This window comes from Ictidomys tridecemlineatus, chromosome 1 (assembly GCF_052094955.1).
Source record: "Ictidomys tridecemlineatus isolate mIctTri1 chromosome 1, mIctTri1.hap1, whole genome shotgun sequence".
Classification (NCBI taxonomy): Eukaryota; Metazoa; Chordata; class Mammalia; order Rodentia; family Sciuridae; genus Ictidomys; species Ictidomys tridecemlineatus.
Window position 1 is genome coordinate 24,803,225 of NC_135477.1, and position 24,539 is coordinate 24,827,763.

General features: G+C 46.2%; 2 protein-coding genes and 1 long non-coding RNA gene across 6 annotated transcripts; 2 read left to right on the top strand and 1 right to left on the bottom strand.

Moving 5' to 3' along the window:
* Window positions 1-7,021: 7,021 nt before the first annotated feature.
* On the top strand, window positions 7,022-8,638 carry C1H10orf95 (chromosome 1 C10orf95 homolog). Its single transcript, XM_078020732.1, has 2 exons — window positions 7,022-7,326; window positions 7,586-8,638. The coding sequence occupies exon 2, from the start codon at window positions 7,640-7,642 to the stop codon at window positions 8,273-8,275; it is 636 nt and encodes a 211-aa protein (XP_077876858.1). The 5' UTR covers window positions 7,022-7,326; window positions 7,586-7,639; the 3' UTR covers window positions 8,276-8,638.
* A 916-nt stretch (window positions 8,639-9,554) lies between these two features.
* On the bottom strand, window positions 9,555-18,579 carry LOC144366480 (uncharacterized). Its single transcript, XR_013425563.1, has 3 exons — window positions 18,492-18,579; window positions 15,607-15,726; window positions 9,555-10,273 (listed from the first exon to the last, which is right to left on the bottom strand). It is a non-coding gene; the product is annotated as an uncharacterized LOC144366480 (long non-coding RNA).
* On the top strand, window positions 18,126-24,462 carry Cuedc2 (CUE domain containing 2). Of its 4 annotated transcripts, none has more exons than XM_021731856.3 (9): window positions 18,126-18,260; window positions 22,488-22,574; window positions 22,908-23,051; window positions 23,143-23,204; window positions 23,346-23,419; window positions 23,505-23,687; window positions 23,819-23,880; window positions 23,974-24,034; window positions 24,127-24,462. In XM_021731856.3, the coding sequence occupies exons 2-9, from the start codon at window positions 22,501-22,503 to the stop codon at window positions 24,271-24,273; spliced, it is 807 nt and encodes a 268-aa protein (XP_021587531.2). In that variant the 5' UTR covers window positions 18,126-18,260; window positions 22,488-22,500; the 3' UTR covers window positions 24,274-24,462. The 4 variants fall into 4 exon arrangements, with proteins under 4 accessions (XP_021587531.2, XP_005333679.2, XP_005333680.2 ...); XM_005333622.4 differs by having other exon boundaries at window positions 18,128-18,260; window positions 23,292-23,419; XM_005333623.4 differs by having other exon boundaries at window positions 18,137-18,260; window positions 22,491-22,574; window positions 23,292-23,419.
* Window positions 24,463-24,539: the final 77 nt, after the last annotated feature.

Sequence of the window (24,539 nt, forward strand, 5' to 3'; positions counted from 1 at the left end):
AGCTACATCCCCAAACTTTTTTTTTTTTTTTTTTAAAGAGAGAGGTGAGAGAGAGAAAGAGAGACAGAGAGAATTTTTAATATTTTTTTTTTTTTTTTAGTTTTCGACTGACACAACATCTTTGTTTGTATGTGGTGCTGAGGATCGAACCAGGCCGCACGCATGCCAGACAAGCGCGCCAACACTCGAGCCACATCCCCAGCCCCCCCAAACTTTTTTATGTTTTTCTTTTGAGCCGGAGTCTCACTAAATTGCTGGGGCTGGCCTTGAATTTGCAATCCTCCTGCCCCAGCCTTCAGAGTCACTGAGATTACAGGTGTTTGTCACCACAACAAGCTTCCTCCTCCTGCTCCTCCTCCTCCTCCTAATAATAATAATAATAATAATAATAACAACAACAACAAGGAATACCGAGCTCTTACTACTACCCTAAACTGTGCTAAGAATCCCACATACATTTTCCTGTTGAGTCACAGTATACCTAGGAGCTAAATGCTATTATCTCCTTTTAACAGATGAGTAAATTGAGATTCAGAGGGATTCAGTGACTTTTGGACAAGCAAGAGGCCCAGCCAAGCTAGAATCCAGCACTCCTAATTCCTAGAGCAGGAGTCTTTCCTCTTCCTACCCCTGTCTAGGACCTCAATATCAAGTCCATATGATTTCCTCTAGTCTGCGGAGGGTGTTCCAGATCTTTCTTCTGTAAACCTAGATAGATTACTAAGAAAACAAACAACACACATTGCAGCCCTTTCCAATTTCCCTACCATAGAATATAAATCAAAAAATATGGCCTTTGGCTTCTGGGGAACCTAGGACTCAGTCCTGTATTCCACTTTTTTTTTTTTTTTTTTGTGGGAGCAGTTACTGGAGATTGAAGCCAGGGGTGACTTATCATCAAGCTATATCCTCAGTCCTTTTAATTTTTTTTATAATTATTTATTGGTATGAGGGATTGAACCAGGGTGCTTAACCACTGAGCTACAATCCCAGCCCTTTTGTTTTAAGATTGGGTCAAGACTGGCCTTGAACTTGAAATTTGCCTGCTTCCAGTGGCTGGGATTTTAGGCCAGCACCACCATGCCCAGCCCAACTCTATCACTTTGCTAAGGGACCTTCCTTTTGTTAATCTCTGTTTTATGCCTTACCAAGATTTTGTGAGCATTAAATGAGAAACAGGGGTATAAGCATTTGTGCATTGTTGATTCTATGCCTTTGTTGATTCTTTTCAGCAAACTCCTTCTAACAGGAATATTGTCCCCTTCTTCCTTTGTGACAACATAGCAAAGGTCTTACGAGTAGCAAATGGTCCAACACAATCAGACAGCTAAGCTAGCTCTTACAGGGTTAGCATGCATGCCAGAAAACTAGGAGTTAAAAAGTAAATCAGTCTTCAAGGCCATGGAAGTCAGATAACATCCCAGGAGAAGGGAGGCTGGGCAGCCAGCTCAGCCTTCTAAGACTATGCAGTCAGCAGAAATCCCAAGAAGCCAGAGCCAGACAAGCTCATGAAAATCAAACACACTGAGACAATAGTCTGCCCTGTTCTGAAAATAATCTTAGGGACTCTCCCAGATGAAAAGGGGCAAATTCCAAGTAGTGAGGGTAAAGCACACTATGCAGAACAGTCAATAAAGTAATGTGCAGTTACTTTTACTTTATTAGCATAGTAAAAAAAAAAAACACCTCAAGACAGAGACTTAAGATGGTAGTAAGACATATAGCGCAGCATGATGAAGAGCGCAAATAAAATCTCACCTCTACATGTGATGACATCAAAAGACAGGTCCCTGTCTACCCTGAAGATGCCGTGAAATCTATACATCTTGTCCTTTGTTTGAGCCAGCCTGACACTCTCAGTTAGGGCTGTATCCCCCTTCTTGCTGAAGTAGAAACACCATTTAAAGCCTTGCTTGTATAACCATATTCATGTGATCCTATTTCATTTTTATTGTCACTGTTGATACCATTTCCAGTATCAAGAGAAGCCCTGTGTCCAGGGGCTAGAGCCTGTTCAACCAGATCCTGTAGAACCCCTAGTGATTCCATGAACCTCCTCCCAGCATACATAATCCACCAGGCTGTCTTATTGCCCTCCTTCTCCCCAAGCCCACTCCTATAAGCTCTCTTCTCACCTTCTGTTTCCCCCTTTTCCAAAACAACACAGTCCTAGTATATGAGGCCCAGGCCCAAGGTACCCTAGGATTAAAAAAGACAGATAGATATAGAATTTCAGAGTGTTGTTTATTCAAGGACTTATTGACTGAAATGTCAGTAATAGACCAGTTGAACTCCTGAAATTTGGGTCAGAAGGAAGGATGTATATAATGTTAGAACAAAGATGACCTCATTCTAGGCATAATGTACTGGTTTATCTTAAGCTAGTATAAGGCATACTCCTGGTCCAGTTGTAACGCTCCACATACCACTCTAATTGTTTGTTTATACTTTGCTGAGAGGTGTGCAGAAAAAGTCAACTAGGGCTACTCTGGGGCAGTCATGACAGTTACAACTCAAGATGGCTGCAGTCACGTCAAACTGAACCTATATACTCTCCTAGAGACAGATAAATAGACAGACACACACACACACTTTTTAGACTTAAGTGACTGCTGAAACTCCTCTTCCAGAATGCCCTCATGACTAGAAGAAAGATGATCAATTCTTCCCTCTCCCCACCCCTCACCTCCTTCTATGCTTTCCTGGCTATGAAGACAGAGAGCTAAATTTCAGCCTTCATTGTAGGTTTGGCACACTACGCCCCTTGTAAATTTGCTAAGGGAATTTCCCCTGCCCTTCCATCTCTGGCTAGTGTATGCCTTTATTTCAAAGCAAACCCTGAGTCTTTTCTTAACCCTCCCTGGGAGTCCAGTAGGGAAATGGTGGAATGGGGAAGACTGATAAGAGATAATTTCTATGAGAGAACTTGGATTTTTCAGCCTTGTGGTGTGTGCACTTGACTCAGTTCCTCATTGTGTCTTCTCATGAGATTTAGAATTAAGTAATTCCTGGCCAGAAACAAAACCAAAACTGTTCCATTCTTCAACGTATTTGAATGAACACTGATAATAAAACCAGGTACAGCTCCAAGAGGAGACATTGGGGGAGAACCAAGTTAGGTCTGTAAGGAATTACACAAGAAATGGCACACGTTTATGCGTATAAAGGTTATGATATATAAAGGTCATGATCATCTTGTCACATCAAATTGAAAATGTTACCACTGTCTAGACGGTGGAGAATATTTAACTGGGAATGTAATTTTATTTTTTAGGTATGAAGCTTTTGTAGTAGTGGTTGGGTTGGTTTGCTAGTAAATATGTGAAACTTTGGGGGGAAGAAGAAAAGGATAGACCTTGTATCCTTCATGTTGCATTTAATGCCCCATGGTTACATTCTGAGGTCCCTTAGCCTTCTGATTTCAACAATGTAAACTTTTACCTTGTGATTATCTCTTATTCCTCTTCCTGGTTGTCAAGCACAGAGAAAACTAGGAGGGGACTTCGGGTGTCACAGGCCACATCACTGCCTGATTCCTTGAAACATATTGGATTCCCTGTAACTACAAAAAATAGATACACACTATATTTGAAGAAATTATCTGCTCCTCTAGTTTCCTACCTCTCTGATCTAGGTTCCACACTCAGGAAGCCTTCCCACCATGGCCCAGAATGCATTATTTCAGATTTCTGTTCAGGAAGAAAGAACTTTCCTCCAAGGAATAAAAGAACAAAGCTCTGGGTTTGGCTCATATTGGCCAGCCTAAACTATGGCCAGCGGGATGGCAGGGATGATTCACTTAGTCCTAAATCACCCACAACTTATGGACAGAATAACCAACTCCACCAGAACCATTTGACTGAGAACCAGTGGGGGCTCCAAAAATCAGGGGGCTGTTACTGGAATCAGGGTGAAGGATTCACTGAGAAACTCACAGCTTGATCCTTATTTTTCTTGTTTTGCCTGAAAACATCCTTCCCAGATCAGTAGAAATCTTCAGCAGGAATGTAGGGACCACAATTAAAATGCAGGTTCCTCACCATCCCAGGCTCTACTTGAGCTTGGTCATGCATGTGCCCCACTCCTCACCAAAATATGACTATATTCTCTTGGGCGATTGAGAACAGGTGGGAAAACTGGCCAGTCTCACTGGACTGTTACTGATCTCAAGGCTGGGTTGAGGTTAGTCCAAGTGTAGCCTTGGATTTTAGGGGAGGGAAAGTTATACAAATTGGAGTGGGGTATTATATATTAGTCTCCTATTGCTGTTGAAACAAATTACCAAATTTAACAGCTTAAAAAAATTTATTAGCTTACAGTTCTAGAGGCTGGAAGTCTGAAATTTATCTTGTTGGCTAAAATCAAGGTGTTGACATGACTGTATTCATTTATTTTTTGAGAGAGAGAGAGAGAGAGAGAGAGAGAGAGAGAGAGAGAGAGAGAGAGAGAGGAGAATTTTTTTTAATGTTTATTTTAGTTTTCAGCTGACAAAACATCTTTGTTTGTGTGTGGTGCTGAGGATCGAACCTGGGGCCGCACGCGTGCCATGCGAGCACGCTACCGCTTGAGCCACATCCCCAGCCCATATTCATTTCTTTTTTAAAAAAAAAATTTAGTTGTAGTTGAACATAATATCTTTATTTTATTTTTATGGGGTGCTGAGGATCGAACCCAGGGCCTTGCTCATGCTAGGTGAGCGCTCTACTGCTGAGCCACAACCCCAGCCAATGTATTCCTTTCTTGAGTCTGTCTGGGTGGATCTATTTTCCTACCCTTTCCAGTTTCAAGAGGTTGCCTGCATTCCTTGCTCATGAGCCCATTCCATCTTCAAAGCCAGCAATGACTGGTCAAGTCTTTCTCACATGTCATCACTCTATTCTTTAGCCTCCCTCTTTCACATTTAAGGGCCCCTGTAATTACACTGGGACCATTAGATAATCCAGGATAATCTTCTTAGGTGAGCTAACTCACAACCCTAACATCATCTGCAACCTTAACTCCCCCTTGCCGAATTCATAGGTTTCCAGGGATGAAATTAGTGACATCTTTGGGGGACAGGCATTATTCTACCTACCACAGAAGGCTTCACCCAAAAGGACCACTGTCTCCCTAGGATGAGTCCTTAGAGTGGACAGAGAGCAAGGCTCTGTCTTGAAGCTGTGGGGTAGGGAGTATTAGGTAGATTCCAAATAAAACCCTAGCCAAGTCCCTTCTCTCTATTCAGATACTGACCTCAGCAGCTGTCTTCACTAGGCCACTGGCCAAAATTAGACTTGGGAGAGGAGCTTAGTTAGGACTAATGTAACATTGCCAGGGTGACTGTGGGAGATCTTCCCAGGGAGTGGCTGGGTTTTGAAGGGTACTTAAGCTGGTTATGCTGCTTAAGTCAATAGAAAAGAGGGGAGAAAGTGATAGCATAGCAGCTTTTAATCATTCAGTTTTAATCATTCATAATGACCACTCACCCCACCAGAAAAATAGGTGAACCCACTATCACAGGGGACTGGAGCTCACAGTACTCATGCCATCAGAAGCAATCTTTCTGGCTTCATCCAAGTGGCCTGTAGGCTTTGGCATCAGTTGGGCTGAGTTCAATTTTCACTGTGCTGCTTTTAATCTGTGTGATCCTGGGAAAGTAGCCTCCTCTGAGCCTCTGGATCCTTAGCTTTTTTTTTTTTTTTTTTTTTTTTGATACCAGGTATTGAAAGGTTTTGAACTCAGGGGCACTCAACCATTGAGCCACATCCCCAGCCCTATTCTGTATTTTATTTAGAGACAGGGTCTCACTGAGTTGCTTAGTGTCCCATTGTTGCTTAAGCTGACTTTGAATTTACAATCCTCCTGTCTCAACCTCCCGAGCCTCTGAGATTATAGGTGTGCGCAACCATGCAGGGTTCCTTAGCTACTAAATGAGAATGTCAATCTGTTCTTCACATGGCTATGAAGAATTACAAGTGCTTGTGTAACATTCTAGAGTGAGAGGGATTGTGATATAGTCTGAAAGCAGTTCCAGCAGGGATTGGGCACAGTGTTACATGCCTGATCTCATTTGATTCTGGGAGGCTGAGGTAGGAGGATGGTATGTTTGAAGCCTCTCGCCCACATCCCGAGAGGGCCATGGAAATGGGGTTCCCCTTGGTGGAAAAGGCTGGCTGAGAAATAAAAGCTAGAAAAAATATAGAATGGAAAAAAACAAAGGACACAGAAAATAGTTTCAAAATTGGGGTGTGAGGGGTCGGGGAGAATAGGCAAGTGGATGGAGCTTCTATACTATGGCAAAATGGAGCCTGTGCCTGCTTTATTTATATTGGGAAATATCAAAGGTCTTCCATACAATGTTCTTCATCAAAAAAGGTTAAAGGTGGGCTGTCCAGTTCCCAAAGGGTTACGCCCATCTCCAGAGCTACTATGGGGGATCTTCCTAGCAGACCAGAGATAAAGGTCACGTGCATTGGGCAATCTATTGTTGTGGGAGAGTGACAGATGGTTCCCAAGGCCAAATCTAAATCTCCCTGGCTTCATGCCAGAGAAGATCCTCATGTATTTCATGGATGGCTTCCTACAGAAGCCGGCCTCAGCAACTTAGCAAGACCCTCAGCAACTTAGTGAGATCTCATCTCAAACTAAAAAATAAAAAGGGCTGGGACATAGCTCAGTGGTAAAGTGCCCCTGGGTTCAATACCCAGTACAAAAAAAAAAAAAAAAAGACTAATATTGTGAGCATGAGTCTTGAGACAGATGTAGGTTAGAATTTTGCCTTTACCATAAATGAGTCTGGGCAAGTCATTTAACCTTTATAAGTCCTGGTCAACACTTTTATTGTGTATTTATAATTCCTTGCTATGTTAAGTGCACCTTCCTAGAGTTGATATCAACTTGAAGTGAGATGCTCACAAGCAAAATTCAATGCAGGAAGGTCCTAGTGTGCAGGAGCTTCACTCAGATGTTAGGAGAATCCAATCCACTGGAGGGGCTAGGGGATGGGGAGCAAACTTTTTTTTTTTTTTGGAGGGGGAGCAAACTTGATAAAAAAAAAAAAAAAAAGAAGCCTTCAGTGATATTGAAGGTGGGCATCCCTGAGTTCAGGCCATTGCTTCCAGCTTGGAGCCACTGTGACCCTACGCTCACCCAGGTGTAGACAGGCTGGCAGGCTCCTGGCCAATTCAAGGTGTTTCCCTTTGCCTGGTAACAGGGAGGTGTGGCTGAGTGAGGCAGGGTATGGCGGGGAGCAGCTGCAACTAACAAGTGGTGGAGGGAAGCTTCCTGCTGGAACCCTCTGGCTACCCCAAATGCTGGAGACTAACCTCCCCTGGGTGAAGGAGACAAGTGAGTGTGAAGTTATTGAAAGGGCACGCCAGGGTTTGAGAGCTTAAAAAAAGTCTAGGGTCCTTAAGGCCTGCTGAAAGCCTGGGGTTCAGGCCCAAACCTGGGACAAGAAGGGAGGAGGAGGAGAATTCAACACCTGATTTAGGGCGATCCTCCAAAGCCTTAAGGTAGGCAAGTGAGACTCCTGCCAGAAAGGAGAGCCCAGGGTTCCGGGTGACAGTAAGAATTAAGTCTATATCCAAACACCGCCCTGCCACAGGTCTGAACCAGAATGGAGCCCCAGTGAAAAGGCCTGCTGCCTGAGGTTCACACCATGTACTCTTACGTCTGCCTGCCGCGCGGGGAGAGTGCCTGGCCTCCGCTGCAGCCCCTCACCTACACCTACCTGCCCGCCCCTCTGCTGCTGCCTCCCATCCAGGCCCACAACTTCTGCAGCCGGCCAGCGAGCTTGTGCGTGGGAGAGAGGGCGGCCCCGCGAGAATACCACCGTTTTTACTGCCCGAGCGTATCTCCGGCCGCCACTCCACCCTGGTGGGCCTTCCCAGCAGCCTACGCCGCCGCCCTTAGCTCGCCGGTCCCTGCCGCCCGCCTCCTGGGGCCGTCGCTGCAGGAATCCGCAGCCGAGAGCTGGGCGCCCTGGCCCGAAGGTGGCAATGTGCAAGCCGAACTGCGATGGGGCCGCGTGGAACGCACGCACGGCCAGGGCTTGCAGCTGCCCGACTTCGTGTGCCGGGAGCTGCGGCGAGTGTACGGCACGTACCCGCGCACCGACGTGCGCGTCACCCACAGCCGCGGCGAGTTCCTGCTGCAGGCGTCGCCGCAGGTCGGCCAGCCGGAGTACCGGGTGGAGAGGCGCCTACTGCGCCGGCCCAATAGCGGTGACAGCAGCAGCCCAGCCCGGGAAGCCGCGAAGCGCGGCCGTCCCAAGAAGAGGAAGGGCCTAGGCTGAGCTTTTTTATTGGCATTATTTTTGTGTTAGTAGAAGGATCCCTTTAGCTGTGTCACTTAGAATGCTGTTGGTAAAGTTAGGACTTTGACTTGTCACATTCATCTTTTAGACCAATCAGGTCAAAATATCTGGGCTAGCTAATCATATCAGTGAAAAACAAATGGAGCTTACCTATGTAGGAGGTTAGGAAGATTTGTAAGTCTCAAATCATTTGATTCAGAACAAACTTGGGACTCTGGAAGTGTCAGGTACTCCTGTATAAAAACACTTTCATTATAGCCTTCCAGTTTCATTTACTTTTGGGAGGACTGACACAAGTACACATCTCAAGTTGCATTAAAAGAGCCATTGCCTTTTTTTAAACACTTGCTTTGGTCATACTTTCCTATCAGGTGTTTAAGACCAAGTTGGTCAAAATTGACCTTGCTTTTCTATCTCCTGCTAAGAGTCAGCAGAGATTTAGCAGGGATCACTCTTCAGACCTTGGCTCCTTTAGATTTTTTTGTGTATGTGTGGTGGTGGTGCTAGGGATTGAACCCAGGCCTTGTGCATGCAAGGCAAGCACTCTACCAACTGAGCTATATCTCCAGCACTCCTTTAGCTTTCTCCTACTGGTCATGCCATCTGCCAGGATGAGTCAGAGTCTTGCTGACCACATATGGCTTCCCTTAGAAGTATCGTGACATTTCCCTCTCCAATGACCCTCTTTACAGAATGTGCACTGGTTGACTTCCTGTTCTCTAGGGTTCTCACAATCCTCCTGATTTGAATGTTGGGTGACTCACTGGAGTTAAGGGGCTTTAAAGGGTACCCATCATTCCCTGGATCCTGGTTGACCCTAGAGGGCATGGGCCAAAATATTGATTGTATTTTCTTTAGACTTTTTAACTTCTTTGACTTCGGTCTCCAAGTTTTGGTTTTAAACATCCAGCAGGCCAGTTTCACCATTCTTGAAATGAGAGTAATGGGTTTTAACTTTAAGGTTTCTAATTTTACAATTACTCTTCCCATTTAATTGGGGTTTGTATCAGTACTGCAAGTCAGATATCCTATCTGTCCTGGAGGTGATGCCTTATTGTCTTAATTCAGGTTATTCTGGTTAGAAGTAGTACTTTTGCAAAATACTAACAGATAGTAGTTACAAAGTGAAATTAGCAAGAATAAAAGCACACAAAATCTCTTTAAAATACTCAACTGAACATAGTCAAATAAAGTTTGTCTTTAATAAAGACAATTAGTCAATTTTTGCTGATAATAATAATAATGAATATAGTCATAATATGAATACAATCATTTTATTTAATAATGTGAATATATCATAGTTTATTTAATAATATGTATATGATCATATTTCTGTGACTGGGTTTATCAACTTTGTGAAGTTTTGGTCTTTTTGTTAGCAAAGGAGAAACATGGGTGACACTAACTACCAAGGGAACAATGTGTCCTTAAAGAGGTGATTCAATGGCTACATTCCAATTGTGCCCTATCCAGGATCATAAATTGTTTGTAGTTTTGAGAAATAGCCATTTTTTAGATCTTTTGACATTACTGAAGTCTGAATTATTTTATTCTTGTAGTGTGTGTGTCCAAGGATAGACAACTTGGCCTAGAATGGGGAAAAAATGTAATTTTCCTTCCCTCAAAGTTAAGGAGAAGAGAAAGAAAAAAATTGTCAGTTTTAAAATATGATGCAGTGGTGCAGGATAGCAAGGACTATGCTCAAAGCAGATCAGTGTTTTAAGGAACCCTTGTTGTTTTTAAACACAGAGGATTAGACTTTGTTCTATATCAGTATATTAAAATTTGACATATTAAAAAGAGTTAAAAATTAATAGGGAAAAATATTTCTGAAAGACAAAGTATCTTGTAAGGTAAAGTAATACTTTTGTGAGCTGGGGATGTGGCTCAAGCGGTAGCTCGCTCGCCTGGCATGCGTGCGGCCTGGGTTTGATCTTCAGCACCACATACAAACAAAGATGTTGTGTCCGCTGATAACTGAAAAAAAAATATTAAAAAAAAAAAGTAATACTTTTGTCTTGAAACACAAAATGATTTCTTTGTCATTTTTATTGACTTGTTTATTTAGGCTATACTGGGGACCAAACCTAGGGCCTCACACATCCCATGTAAGTGCTCTACACTAAATCACTACACTAAAACAATAATCCTTAGCCTAAAGTCCACAATGAAAGAAAAGACAAAACTAAGACAAGTTATAAAATGTCGAAGTAAGTTACATAAGGTTTGTGAAAGGTAAATCTTGAAAAGTTTGTGTGTGATTAAGTTGACTATAATTGGCACAGTTAAAGTCACCACAACAAAACTAAACAGATATTTTTAAAGTTAAAATATAAAAAAGAGGTTTAAGGGCTGGGGATATGGCTCAGTGGTAGAGCGCCTGCCTTACACATGTGAGGCCCTCGGTTTGATCCTCAGCACCACATAAAAATAAATAAATAAAGGTGCTATGTCTAACTACAACTTAAAAATAAATATTAGAAAAACAAGTTTCGGGCTGGAGATGTGGCTCAAGCGGTATCGCACTCGCCTGGCATGCGTGCGCCCGGTTTCCCTCCTCAGCACCACAAACAAACAAAGATGTTGTGTCCTCAGAGAACTAAAATAAATAAATATATATAGATATATACTAAAAAAAAAAACTCTCGCGCGCGCATGCACTCTCTCTCCTCTCTCTCTCTCTCTCTCTCTCAAAAAAAAAAAAAAAAAAGGAGTTTTGGGCTGGGGCTGGGGCTCAGTGGTAGAGTGCTTGCCTAGCATGCATGGAGGCACTAGTTCAATCCTCAGCACCACATAAAAAATAAATAAATAAAATAAAGGTATTGTGTCCATCTACAACTAAAAAAAAAAAAAAAATTTTTTTTAAAAGGAGTTTTAAAAAATAGAGGTACTACATACCTAGGTCACTGATACTTTGGTAGTGGGAACTGAATCCAGGAGACAGGGTCTTGCTAAGATGGCGGAAGCTATCCTTTCATTTGCAATCCTCTTGCCTCAGCCTCTCAACTTGCTGAAATTACAGGCATGCACCACTGTACCTGGCTGCTTTAATTTATTTTGGGAAGTGGGGTGGGTCCTAGGGATTGAATCTGGAGGCACTCAACCACTGATTCACATCCCCAACCCTTTAAAAAAAAAAATTTATAAAAGATGGACACAGGGCTGGGGATGTGGCTCAAGCGGTAGCACGCTCGCCTGGCATGCGCGGGCCCAGTTTGAGCCTCAGCATACAAACAAAGATGTTGTGTTCGCCGAAAACTAAAATAAATAAATAAATAAATATTAAAAATTCTCTCTCTCTTAAAAAAAAAGATGGACACAAAAATCTTCATTTTATTTATTTATTTGTTTTATTTATTTTTTATGTGATGCTGAGGATGGAACCCAGTACCTCATATGTGCGAGGCAAGTGCTTTACCACTGAGCTATAACTCCAGTTGCGCCAGCCCTTTTTTTATATTTTATTTCAAAACAGGATTTCACTTAGTTTCTTAGGACCTAGCTAAATTGCTGATGCTGGCTTTGAAATTGTGATCCTACTGCATCAACCTCCTGAGTCAGCCTCCAGAGCCACTGGGATTATAGGAATGTACCACCATGCCCAGTCTGCTTTGATTTTTCTAAGCTTGGAGAATTGTTTGCATGTTGGTAAGCCTTTTCAAATTCCTTTATTATTTTATATATATATATTTTTTTAGTTATACATGGACACAATATCTTTATTTTGTTTATTTCTTTCTTTTATGTGGTGCTGAGGATCGAACCCAGGGTGAGCGCTCTACCACTGAGCCACAACCCCAGCTCCTCAAATCCCTTTTTTAAACAATTCAGGTTTCAAAAAATGGTGAGCCTCACACCATTAAGCTGTGGTTTGTATTCCCTTCCCTCTCTGTTTTCTTGGGTCCAGATACTTGTAGGTTCTCAATCCCACCCACACTTTTTTTTGTGTGTGTGTGTGTTTGTATGGTGCTGGAGATTGAACACAGGGTGGTGTGCATGAAAAGCAAGCATTTTATCAACTGAGCTATATCCCCAGCATTTCTGCCCATCTTTGAGGATCTACATTGCTCATAGATATTCCTCCCTGTCTTCTACTTAGTCTCAGAAATGCCCCTGGCTGCACACAAATTTACCCCTATCCCCAGCCAAGGTAAGGGAGGAAGGACTGTGACTACAAGCTTTTAGAAAGAGGTGCTGCTCCTCAGTGCAATCCAGCATCCCACCTCACTCCCAGCCCTGTGGATGTAAAGCCTGCAGGAAACCTGAATGCTTTCTTGTTTGATCTTTTCTTTGAACTTAACTCTTAGAAGTGCAGAACTCATAAAACACTTTGTTGTTCAGATGCTTCAACCCTCTAAATTTACATTATGCCAGGAAAGTAGGGCCTGAGTGAGGGAGTGATTCACCCATGGTCATACAATAATAGGTGGGAATCCAGAGCTCCCAGATCTCAGCCTGGGTTACTAAGCGCTGATCCTGATGGTCTCATCCTGCTAGTCTTGACCCAGACTTACTCAGCCGAGCATGGAAGACCTGACTGACAAATTTCAATGCCGCAGTCTGGCTGGGCACAATTCAGGAGCCATTTGTCAAAAGAAACAAACTTTATTTTTAGAACACACACACCACACCACACAGCTCCTCAGGAAAACCTTCAGAGCCCAACTGCCACCACCGTCTTCCCACAAGCCTCTCAACCCCCCCCCCCACTCCTCCTGCTCTTGAGGCAGATTGGCTGGGTCGCATGGGCGGAGCCAAAAAAGGTCCCCCAATGAGCAGCTCCGTGGTCTGAAAGGGCGGGGAAACAGCCCAATGAGCATCACCGCAGAGGAGCCAATCAGCTGGCAGCTTGAAGTTTGCTGGGGCCTCTGTGAGCCAATCATCAGCTGGCAGCTGGAAGTTTGCTGGCAGCTGGAAATTTGCTCAAGCCCCTTTGGCTGTAGCTCTCAACAGATCCTGATGGTCTCATCCTGCTAGTCTTGACCCAGACTTACTCAGCAGAGCATGGAAGACCTGAATGACAAATTTCAAGCCCTACTCCAGGCCACAACTGCCCTTACCTTTGGGTAGCTCCCATTCTACTTAAGGGAAAAGAATAAGAACCATAACCTCACACACTGAGAACTTCTATGTACCAACTTAAGTTCCATGCAGAAATTACCAATTCATTAAGTTTAAAATTCACAAAACTTCGATGTACACAGAACTATTATTTCCACTTACAGATGAGGAAATTGAAGCCCATAGATATTAACAACTTACCCAGTTATACATTGAGAATGTACCAAGATTGTATCTGATAGGTCTTAACATCTAGGTCAGATCGTCTCTTCACACATGAGACACACTCAACAAACAAAAGGAACATTTATTAAGGAACTACTATTTGCAGAACACTGGGGTAAATACTATGAGGTAGGGGGCTCCTGAACCCAGCCTTACAGGGGAGGAGTGTGGGTAATTTGCTTTCTGTTGGGGAGTTGAAAGAAAGAAGCTTCTTGTTTTAAATATACATATGTATGTATGTATGTATGTATATATGTATATGTGTGTGTGTATATTTATTGAGTTGTTGATGGACCTTTATTTTATTCATTTATTTATATGTGGTGCTGAGAATAGAACCCAGTGCTTCACACATGCTAGGCAAGCACTCTACCATGGAGCCACAACCCCAACCTGAAAGAAGCTTATTGAAAAAGACATCTAAGAGGGGATTTGAAGGATATTTATAGGATTCCAACAGATAGCGATGGGAAAGAAGCATCTCAAAAACTAAGGAAGGGTCCAGCAGGAATAAAAGCATGTTGGTAGGAGCAGAAAGCAGCAGTCTTATTGGAGGGCAACAGCAATGGAAGATTAGGCTCCAAAGCTAAGTGGAGGTCATATCATTCAAGACGTTAACGGTAAAAAGACTTGGAGAGTCATTGAATCTTTGAGTAGAAATGTAGACCAAGTCACAGTTAATAAGATTTAGTCAGTGGATAGGATGGGTGCCTACAAGAGCACTTGTCTGGAATGGTGTGAGCTGGAGCCATATATACCCCCATGGTCTTGGCATTGATGGTGTGGCACAGCCGGGCACCAGAACTGAGTACCTAGGGCATTTGCTAGAGCTCACGGCCTATGGAATTCAGTTCTCAGAGCCAAGTGGCCAAAGTTCTCTCTGCCTGCATACTATCCTCCCATGCTTCCTTGTATGAATTGTTCCCCATACGAGCAAGTAGAATTTTTTCCCCATATGAGCAAGTAGAGACCCAGGGTAGAACCTGGAATCTCAAGATACTTTCTACTCAGGGTTGAGGGGTGCTGAGCTTGGAGCTGAAAATGGGAGATCACAGCAAGGGAAATGGACAATGTTTCCCAAATTCCATTGGGAACTGGAGTAGGGTATGAGGGGAGGGGGCTCAGGGCCATAGCAGTGATTCTGTCCCCCAGAGCCTGGGTTTCACATATTCAGTCCTGTCATCTCCAGTCCAGATATCATCTCCTGGCTGAAGAGTTGAGGGCCTGGGGAAAGTGCCAAAATATGTATTCTGAGAAGGGTATATCTTCAAACAGGGAGGCTTCCAGAGCCAATAGGGATCTCCAAGATAGATAGGAGTTCAGAAGTGCTGCTTCCACAAAACCTCCCACCTGTGTTGAGAGCCACAGCCAAAGGGGCCCCAGCAAACTTCCAGCTGCCAGCAAGCTTCAGACTGCCAGCTGATGATTGGCTCACAGTGGCCCCAGCAACATCTAGCTGATTGGCTCCTCTGCGGTGATGTTCATTGGGCTGTTTCCCTGCCCTTCAGACTGCCAGCTGATGATTGGCTCACAGCAGCCCCAGCAACATCTAGCTGATTGGCTCCTCCACGGAGCTGCTCATTGGGGGACTTCTTTGGCTCCGCCCACGCAACCCAGCCAATCGGCCTCAAGAGCAGGAGGATCGTGGGAGGTGGAGAGGCTGGTGTGTGGGGGAGAGGCTTGTGGAAGCCGGTGGTGGCAGTTGGGCTCTGAGGGTTTTTCCCTGGAGCTGTTTTGTTTGGCGTTTGTAGTTCTAAAAATAAAGTTAGTTTCTTTTTTGACAAGTGGCTCCTGATTTGTGCCAAGCCAGACTTCGGCACACCTGAATGAAGATCTTTAAGTGTTTGGGATAGCTGAAAGATTTCTCTGAAACACACTTTCATTTTCTGGAAAGTTAAATCGACAGCTGAGTGCTGTCCTCACTCACAGGGCAGAGGTGCAGCCTATCCCTGGAGAAAGAAGGAAAGCCAGGCTGGCAGCCCTGACCCCAGCCCAATGAATCCCAAGTAGAGGGCAGCACTTACCCATGAAGCCTCCTCTCTGGCATTTCTGGGGCTGGATCTGCAGTCATGCTCTGGGAAGGAGCTCCTTAAAAAGGCCCTCACCCTGCCCCAGCTTCTTCATCCTTGCCCCATGAGGCTCTTCTGAGAAAGAAGGAAAGTGTGGGAGGGTTAGGCACCCTGCCCAGAGAGCCCTTTCTGACCTCAAGCCAGAGCGGGGACCCCTTCCATTCTTCCAAGGGTTTCCTTTCTCATCTAAGCCTCTGACCATACCCTCTCACACTCCCTTTGAGATCAGCCTGCTGGTTCTTTCTCTGCTCTTAATGCCTGGAACATCTGCCTTGGATGCTGAATTCAAGTCCCATTCCTCATTCTGAGGCAAGATAGTGGGGGATTGATATGCCAGGGGAAGCTTCAGCATAGGTTCCTAGCTTTTCCTGTCAGCCAAGGAGGACCCTGCACCCAGGCACTGGTGGTAAAATTCATTTGAAGGATGCAAAGGGAGCCATCACTCCACCTCCTTCTCTCTTTGTGGTGTGAAGCAGCACTCTAAGGGCAATGGGAGTTAGCTCTCTTCTTGGGGATGGAGAGACTTAGATCTAATCAGAGATTTAAGATCAGGACAGTTGTGGAATCCCAAGCAGGGCAAGAGTTCCATGGAGTTCCCCGCCCCCTGCAATTTGTATGTCCTTGTGTTGGTGGTGGTCCCTCTCCTTGGTCCAACTTTTTCACCTTTCTCCTTACCACTTTCAGGTGGTAAGACTGAACAGTGGGGCTGGGGTTGTGGCTCAGTGGTACAGCGCTTGCCTAGCATGCATGAGGCACTGGGTTCGAACCCTGGCACCACATAAAAATAAAACTAATAAAGGTATTGTGTCCATCTACAACTAAATAATAATAATAATAATAATAATAATAATAATAATAATAATAATAAAAGACTGAGCAGTAATTCCTTTTCTCCTTATCTTGGCACTGCCCCTCTCCTTGGACTCCAGAACCTGACCCCTGCTGTAAAGAGTTGGGTCTTCCCAGAGTTTGAATTGGAAATGGAGGGGGTTCCTCCTGAGAGAGCTTTCCCATTATACTTCCCTAAACGCTCAGAAAATTCTTTCTGATATCCAAGAATCAGGAGATGGGGAGGGGGAAAGCACAGCATCAGAAAGAGCTGTATGGGTCTCCTCCCAGAACTAGGGGTAGCTCTACTGAGGAAACCTGAAAGTTTGGGAATGGGGGTGGTAAGGCGCAGGGTGGTAAGGGGCTAGTCATCAGCATTGTTCAATGGACAGGAGGGTGGAGGATGAGGAGGCAAGGGCTGGCAGAGGCCTAGGGCTGATAGGGGTGCCTATCACCCTCTTCCCAGGGGCCTGTCTGGTTAGAGTTCAAAGTGGCTGTCACCCCATCCCTCATCAACCCCAGCAGCTTCAGGCTGGCAGTGGCCCTGTTTTTATGGGAGAAGCCAGGCCAAATATGCTCCTGCCTCCTCCTTCCTGGTTCCCTCTCAATAACCAACAATCTGCTCTTCTCTGAAGCCAGAGGATCCTGATGGGGAGGAGGGAGTCTGTGGTAAGGTATAAGCGTGGTAAGCCTGAGCAGTAATCCCTTTTCTCCTTATCTTGGCACTGCCCGTGTCCCTAGGAGAGAGGAGAGGATGGGACTTTCTCCCTTAGACTATAAGCTCCCAGAGGGCAAGGACAGCTTTAGAGTCCTCTGTACCCTACAAGGGGACTAACACTGAAAGGGGCTCATTCTTGGTGATTAAGATGGACTAGCTAATCACAGTCTAAGGGAACTCTTTCCCTTTTGAGGTTCCCAGGAAGGGATGGCTGTGGGCTTCCCCACAGGGCAGTCCGGGAAGCGGAGACAGGAACAGAAAGAGGAAGCTAGGGTCTTGCTGGGTCCTAGCGTGCAGCTGTACTGTCCTAGATCAGTAACCCTGCCAACATGGGCATAGGACACTGGTGGTGGGTATAGTCTGCAGGCCATCCTGGATGTGGGCTCAGAACCACCCTCACCACGGGGACCTGCTATGTACCACCTTCCCCAAATCCCGTACCCCCCACCACCAATCACAGGGAGATATTGGAGAAATAGCTGTTGGGAAAGGATCAGAAAGACAAAGTGGGGAAGTCAGTCCCTAAAAATTGACTGAATGACAGGGCTTGAAACTGGGGTGGAGACTGTGGGATTTGGGGAAGAACACCAGGCCTTGTAGTTGGGCCACCAGATCCAACCAGGGAGCCACGAAGACTGTGGAAAGGCAGGAAAAACACGGAAGTCCTAAGGGGAAAACTACAGGATTTCAGGGTGGGGATCCTGGGGGCGAGGAAATAAGGTGGATAGGAAGAACATAGGCGTGACAGAAAGGTTCTGGGTTTCGGGCTGACGACGCGAGGAACAAGGCAGGTTACTGTCCCTGCCACTGTGACTCCACCCACTGACGAGACCTCCCGCAACAAAAATGGCCGCCTCGGGAGCCAGTCCCAAGCCCCGGGACACTTGAGAATAGGTTCCCGAAGCTCCGCCCTGTTACGGGCAATTTGCCCTTCTCAAAAATGGCAACCTCGGCACCGCTGAAAGCGAACCACTCTAGGCCCCGCCTTTGATCTCGTTGGTGGGGCTGGGGGATGAGAGCTGCATCGCGCGGGACAAATCGCTGGCGGCGCCCGACGGAGCAGGTGATTTCCCCTCCAGCCCCGGGCTAGGAGAGTCGCGGAGAGCATAACCCAGGTTGCCGTCCTACGTGTTCTCCCACGGCACCTTCCCCGGGGCCACCAGACTCCCATTTCTGATTTTCGCTGTGGCCTGTAGCAAGGCACATCCAGTTTGTGCAGGCCTGCCCCTTCATTTGTCCCCCAAGGCTGTAACCCCATCCCTGTGCCCTCAGGCCCACTATTCGGGACGCTTACGGTGTCCCACTATTGGGTTCTGGGAGCTCTTGCTTCCAGGGTCCGCCATCATTGCGATCCCACTTCCTGTGCACCACTCCCGCCCACACCCCCACCACCCGTTTGTACACCCATCTGAGTGTGGATGGTGGAATCTCTTGTTCCCCTCAATGTCCTTGGTTCCTTTAAGGCGTGACTTGGAGATCAGGTGAAAATAGTATCTTCTGGGCCTTCGTTATGGGTCTAGGACCCCAGGAGCAAGGCGTTGTAGGTGCTGGAAGAAGCAGTGATAGACCTCGGTGCTAGATGCCCCGGTGCTGCCTCTCTTGAGTTCCTCAGGACTCCTTCCACACCGTTGTCCAGAATTCCTCCTCCCACAACGCCTGCTCCCCTCGACTTTGAGTACCTCCCTAGCCCAAAGGAGCAGCATGGTATTTCTTACTCAAGTCTAACTTGCCAAGAGAATCTCTGTTGAGCATCTGGAACAGGCAGGCCTGTGCCTGGCTCTTGGAAGCCAAATCGGGGAGGGAAGATGGGGTAGTCATGGTTGGCTGCAGAGAGGAAGTGAGTCCTGCAGAATGGGACTTGAAGAGACAGAGGAAAGAATGTTCTGAGCAGGGAGAATGGTGTGAGCAGAGATTCTAAAATACTCAAGACAGCTGGTTAGGCAGGAGAGGATCATAATACAGGCTTGAACCACACCATTGGCATCATGAGAGATGGTGTGGTTGTTAATAGTGAGGCTTCTGGAGCCAGACTTAACTGGGTGTGAATCTGCCATTAGCTTGCTCTGTGACCTTGAGCAAATAACCTCTCAGTGCCTCTATTTCTTTTCAGGTAAAATGGGATAATTTCAGTGTCTACATTTTAGGATTATTTTGAGAATTATGTAAAATTAATACACGTAAAGTGCTTTTAGCAATGCCTGGTAAACAATATGGAAGTGCCAAGCCAACTTTTTACCATCATCAGAAGTGTTTAAGCAGAACTTAGGACAGGATAATAGTCACATTTCAACCATTGGTCCCTGATTTGGGACCCCCCAGGAAGTAATAACAAGCCAGGATAAAAGCTTAGGCAAAGAAGACTTCATTTGGGGAAAATGAGGAGTTTCCCAATAACAATTCCCTGACCCCCAGACCTTGGTTAGAAACCCAAAGACATCAAACATATCCCTGAGAAGTTTTTTCCCTAGAAACTGGACTTTACTGTAGCAGCCATGAGTATGTCCAACAGAGGTTGCCAGACTACTGATAGCAACCAGGGAGTGAGGGTAATAAGTCTCTGAAGGGTCATCCCCTCAAGAGAAGCTGCTCGAAGAGATCTGGTATGCCTGGCCTGAGCTATCTTGCAATTCCTGGGGGCCCATGGCTAAAGTTTTGAAGCAGGAAGTAGGCATCTTCTTTGTAAAGTGAGTTATTCACTCCTACTTTCCAAAGTGACCCTGTTCTCTCACAGCAGCTCTGTGTTATTGATTAGAGGAGCAGGCAACTGTGATCATAGATGGTAGCTCTGTCCCAACTCAATTGGAAGTCTTAATATCCCCATCCCAAGTAGACCTTAGAACAGGCACTAAACTAGGGGTGACCAAGACTTAAATCTTTCTGTCTCCCTCTCTCTTTTGGTGGTGGTACTGGGAATTGAATCCAGGGCAAGTGCTTTATCACTGAGCTATACACCTAACTCTGGACTTAAACCTTAACTGAGCTTCACTTTCTTAGTCTGTGAATACATATTTATTGAGTGCCTACTTCATGGGGGGTGCTGAATATGTACTGGTAAATAAGCTGGGTGTATAGTCCCTGCCTTCATGAAACAACTGTAAGAAACATTAAACATTGTCCATATAATCTGTTAACCACAGCTGTGAAAGGTCCTGCTGTGTAAGGAAAAACGTTGTTTGTAACAAGGGTATAAAATGGTAGCGATCATACCAGTTCTAGAAGATCAGGGGCTTGAATGTTCACAAACTGAAAGCAGGCCAGAGTAGAGGGGCATGATCCAGGGACTGCTGTGGGGAGAAGGGTTAGAAACCTCTTTGAAAGCAAGAGTGAGAGGAGAAAAGTAGATGTGTAAAGAGAAAATGGTCAGCGCTTCGTAACTGGCTAGAGGAAAGTAAAGGGTAAGATGCTGTCAAGGATAATTTCCAGACCTGTGGCAGGAATAGCTGCATGCTTATACATACATTTAGGGAGGATGGACCTGAAGGAGTAGAAAACTGGAGAAGTTATTTTGGGACATGTTAAGTGTGAGATGCCTGTAAGACATGCGCTTGGTCATATCATGGAGATAGAGACAAAAGTTTGTAGCTTGGAGAAGACTAGATTAGAGATTTGACATTTGGGAATTGATGACATAAAGTTGGTACTTAAGAATGTGGGCCCAGTGAGATCTTCCAGAGAGGGAGGGTGTGCAGAGTGAGGAGAGAGAAGTGGCTGTGAGCCTGAGAAGAGTGGCAAAGAGGGCAAAGAGGGAGCCAGGGAAGAAATGGCCAGAGAGATAGAAGGAAAACAGGAGAATGGGATATATCAAAAACCATAGTTGGTGTTATCAAAAGGGCAAATGTTAGGTGAAACCATAAGAAAGTGCTTTCTCTTTTGGTAGCCCAGAACCAGACAAAACTAGCAATCTCATATGGTTCAACTTGGCTAGTCCTGAAACCTGAAAAAGTAACTAGTAACCTTAGCCTGAGAAATGCCAGTAAGATGTTGGAATAGAAGCCAGCCTGGAGGGAGAAGTGGATAGATGGAGAATAATAAAGCATTGGGTTTGATAGGACTTAGTGAGTACAGATGTGGGTGAGAGGGCAAGATCAAGGGCAATCCCCAGGTTTCATGTTCTGCAGCAAAATTAGTGGTGTGAGCTGGTGAAACAGAAGGAAGTAGCTTGGAGTGGAAATGCACAAATTTGGGAAGATATGAGTTTAGGGTGGGTGGAAGGTGAGACACCTCTGAGCCTTCCAAATGGGAGTATGAACTGACATCTGGACCTATGGGTCTGCAGCCATTCCTTACTACCTCTGTGTCTCTCACTCCTAAATAGTCTTTGGGGAGTCAGAAGTGTTTAGATGGAGCCAAACTAAGTAAACAAGTATTTACCGAGTACCCATTAAATGTGAACATTTTCCTAGGTGCTGAGTCTAACACCAGTGATCAAGACAGTTCCTCTACTCTTAGAGCTTATAGTACATTCTCTAGGACAGATATTAGGCAAATAAACATAAAATAACATGTAAGGGGTTGGGTATTGTGGAAAATAACTAGTTTTGGTAGAAGATCTCTCTGAGGAGGTTAACAGTTGAGCAAAGCTCTGGAGGAAGTGAGGGCATGATCCTTAAAGATGTCTATAGGTATAGGCAGGAAGAGGCTCAACAGGTTTGAGGAACAGTAAGGAGGCTGTGGGGCAGGAGTGAGGAGGGATGGTGAGGTTGGGGAGGTGAGCAAGGGCCAGATCTTACAGGCTTATGGGGCTCTGTAAGCCTGGGGAAGGAGGATGCAAAGTCTTCTAGACAGTGCCAGGCTGCTAGAAGGGCAGGGTCTGGGCAAGAGAGAATCCATGAAAGACTCTCCCTTCTTTTAAGGTCCCAGAGCCAGAAAAGCCCCTTTGTGCAGAGGGTGGGTGGCTAGACAATGGAGCCCTTTGTGATTGGACTTGGGGGCCAAGTGCTCCCTCAATTATGAGATTCCTCAGCCAGGAGGCATGTGACCCTAAGACCTTGACTTTTTACCAGAGGGTCTGGGCTAGCTGTTGGGGAATGGTATGAGGGATGGGGAGAAATGGGGGGCTGCAGGTTGGGGAGTGGTGGGGCAGCTTTCTGGAGACAATGCTGTGTCCTGCCTTAAGCTGGAGGTGGTAGACATGGGTAGTGGAAGGGGCTGTGACTGTTTGGGGGAGCTGGGAGGACAACTCAACAGATGGTTCTATAGCAGGAGGGCAGGGAGGAGCCACTGCCCCAGGCCCAGTGAGTGAGGGCAGGCATAAGAGGGCTTGGTAATCCTTTGTCTTGTGTCCCTTCAGAAGAGGAGAGATCATGGAGCTGGAGAGGATCGTCAGTGCAGCACTCCTTGAGTTTGTCCAGACAAACCTCCCAGAGGCTGACCTCAGGTAGAGAACCAGCCAGGGCTGAGGCTGTGGCTGCCAGGCAGTGCTCTGGGGCCTGACCAGTGGCAAGATGGGTGGAAAGCACTTGGCTGAGTTCCTGAGATGGGGAGGGCTGATTTAGATTTGCTGAGGTGGCCTTACCTGTCATCTTGCCATTACTTTTATTGGATGGATTGAAAACCAAAACTCTGAGGAGGAGGGGAATACTCTTTGCCCTCAAGGATTGAGGTCTAACTCATAGACCCTGTGAAGTCAAAGGCTGGAGTCTTAGGCTAGGTAGGAGTACTACAAGTGTAAAGTGTTCTACCTGGGGCTTGTCCTGTCCTCTTCCTACAGTGGCTTGGATGAAGTTATCTTCTCCTATGTGCTTGGGGTCCTGGAGGAGCTGGGCCCCTCAGGACCATCAGAGGAGAACTTTGATATGGAGGCCTTCACTGAGATGATGGAGGCTTATGTGCCTGGCTTTGCCCATATTCCCAGGTAAGGCCTGGCAGGGGCTAAGTGGATGGGGGAATGGCTGGTTGTGCGGGGTAGGCAAAGTAGTCCTCTCTCTGCCTTCCTCTTCCTTTAGGGGCACAATAGGGGACATGATGAAGAAGCTCTCTGGGCAGCTGAGTGATGCCAAGAACAAAGGTGAGTCTGGGATTCAGACACTTGGGGGATTCCTAATCCTTCCCCCACGCCCCTGGTAAACCTGATGCCCTCTCTACCTCTTTTAAGAGAACCTGCAACCACAGAGCTCTTGTATCCAAGGTCAGGTTCCCATCTCCCCAGAGCCCTTGCAGCGGTCTGAAAAGCGCAAAGAAGAGGCCAGGTCTCCTGCTGCTGCTGGGGACACCCAAGATGAGGTACTAGTAGAGGAGGATACTGATTAGGGACCTTGGGGGTGGGAAAGGAGGAAGTGCTGCCTCTTGTCAATGTTTGTGCCTACAGGCAGCTGGCACTGAGGAGGAGCTGCTTCCGGGCGTGGATGTACTTTTGGAGGTGTTCCCTACCTGTTCGATGGAGCAGGCCCAGTGGGTGCTGACTAAAGCACGGGGGGACTTGGAAGAAGCTGTGCAAATGCTGGTAGAGGGGAAAGAAGAGGGGTCTCCAGCCTGGGATGGCCCCAGTCAGGTATCCCATCCTAGCCCTGTCCTCCCACCCACACAGCCTAGGCTTGTTGTTAAACGGCCCTCCCCTTCTCATTCCCATCTGTTTTCCCTGCTGGTGCCGTTGGATCTACGTGAGACCTCTCCTCTCCACAGGACCTACCTAGGCGCCTCAGGGGGCCCCAGAAAGATGAGTTGAAGTCCTTCATCTTGCAGAAGTGAGCCTGGGCTGGGCTGGGCTGGGCAGGGCAGGGCAGGGCAGAAGGGTCTTCCTAGGGTGGCAGGAGCTTCAGCCATCCAGTTTTTGGCAGGTACATGATGGTGGATAGTGCAGAGGATCAGAAGATTCACCGACCCATGGCTCCCAAGGAGGTAAGAGGGTTGGGGGCAGCTAGGGATGGGAAGTCAGGAGACTGACTCCTGGCTTCTTCTACTCACTACCTGATTGCCTGATTGCCCAACAGGCCCCCAAGAAGCTGATCCGATACATTGACAACCAGGTGGTGAGCACCAAAGGAGAGCGATTCAAAGATATGCGTAACCCTGAGGCTGAAGAGATGAAGGCCACATATATCAATCTCAAGCCAGCCAGGAAGTACCGCTTCCACTGAGGCACTTGCTGGACTCTGCTGGAGCCTTCTAGGCTCAGATCCCAGAGGGATGCAGGAGCCCTACACCCCCACACAGAGGCCTCCCTTACTCCTGTCACCTTCTTTTTCCTTTTCTCTACTTTGTTGTTCCACAGTGTTAACCTACTCTCAAACCTGCCTCCAAGGGCACAGTAAAGATGGCCCAAGGAAGGTGTGAGTGCATTCTGGTCATTTTTGCCTCATGGCTGGAATACTAAGCCTGTCTGACCTTTATTCCCCAACCTTAC

Excerpts from the sequence above, each read along its gene's own strand:
- C1H10orf95 (XM_078020732.1), top strand. The coding sequence starts at position 7,640 with ATGTACTCTTACGTCTGCCTGCCGCGCGGGGAGAGTGCCTGGCCTCCG.
- Cuedc2 (XM_005333622.4), top strand. The coding sequence starts at position 22,501 with ATGGAGCTGGAGAGGATCGTCAGTGCAGCACTCCTTGAGTTTGTCCAG. Across the intron at positions 22,575-22,907 it reads CTCCCAGAGGCTGACCTCAG|TGGCTTGGATGAAGTTATCT; the intron begins GTAGAGAACCAG and ends CTCTTCCTACAG. Across the intron at positions 23,205-23,291 it reads GAGTGATGCCAAGAACAAAG|AGAACCTGCAACCACAGAGC; the intron begins GTGAGTCTGGGA and ends ACCTCTTTTAAG.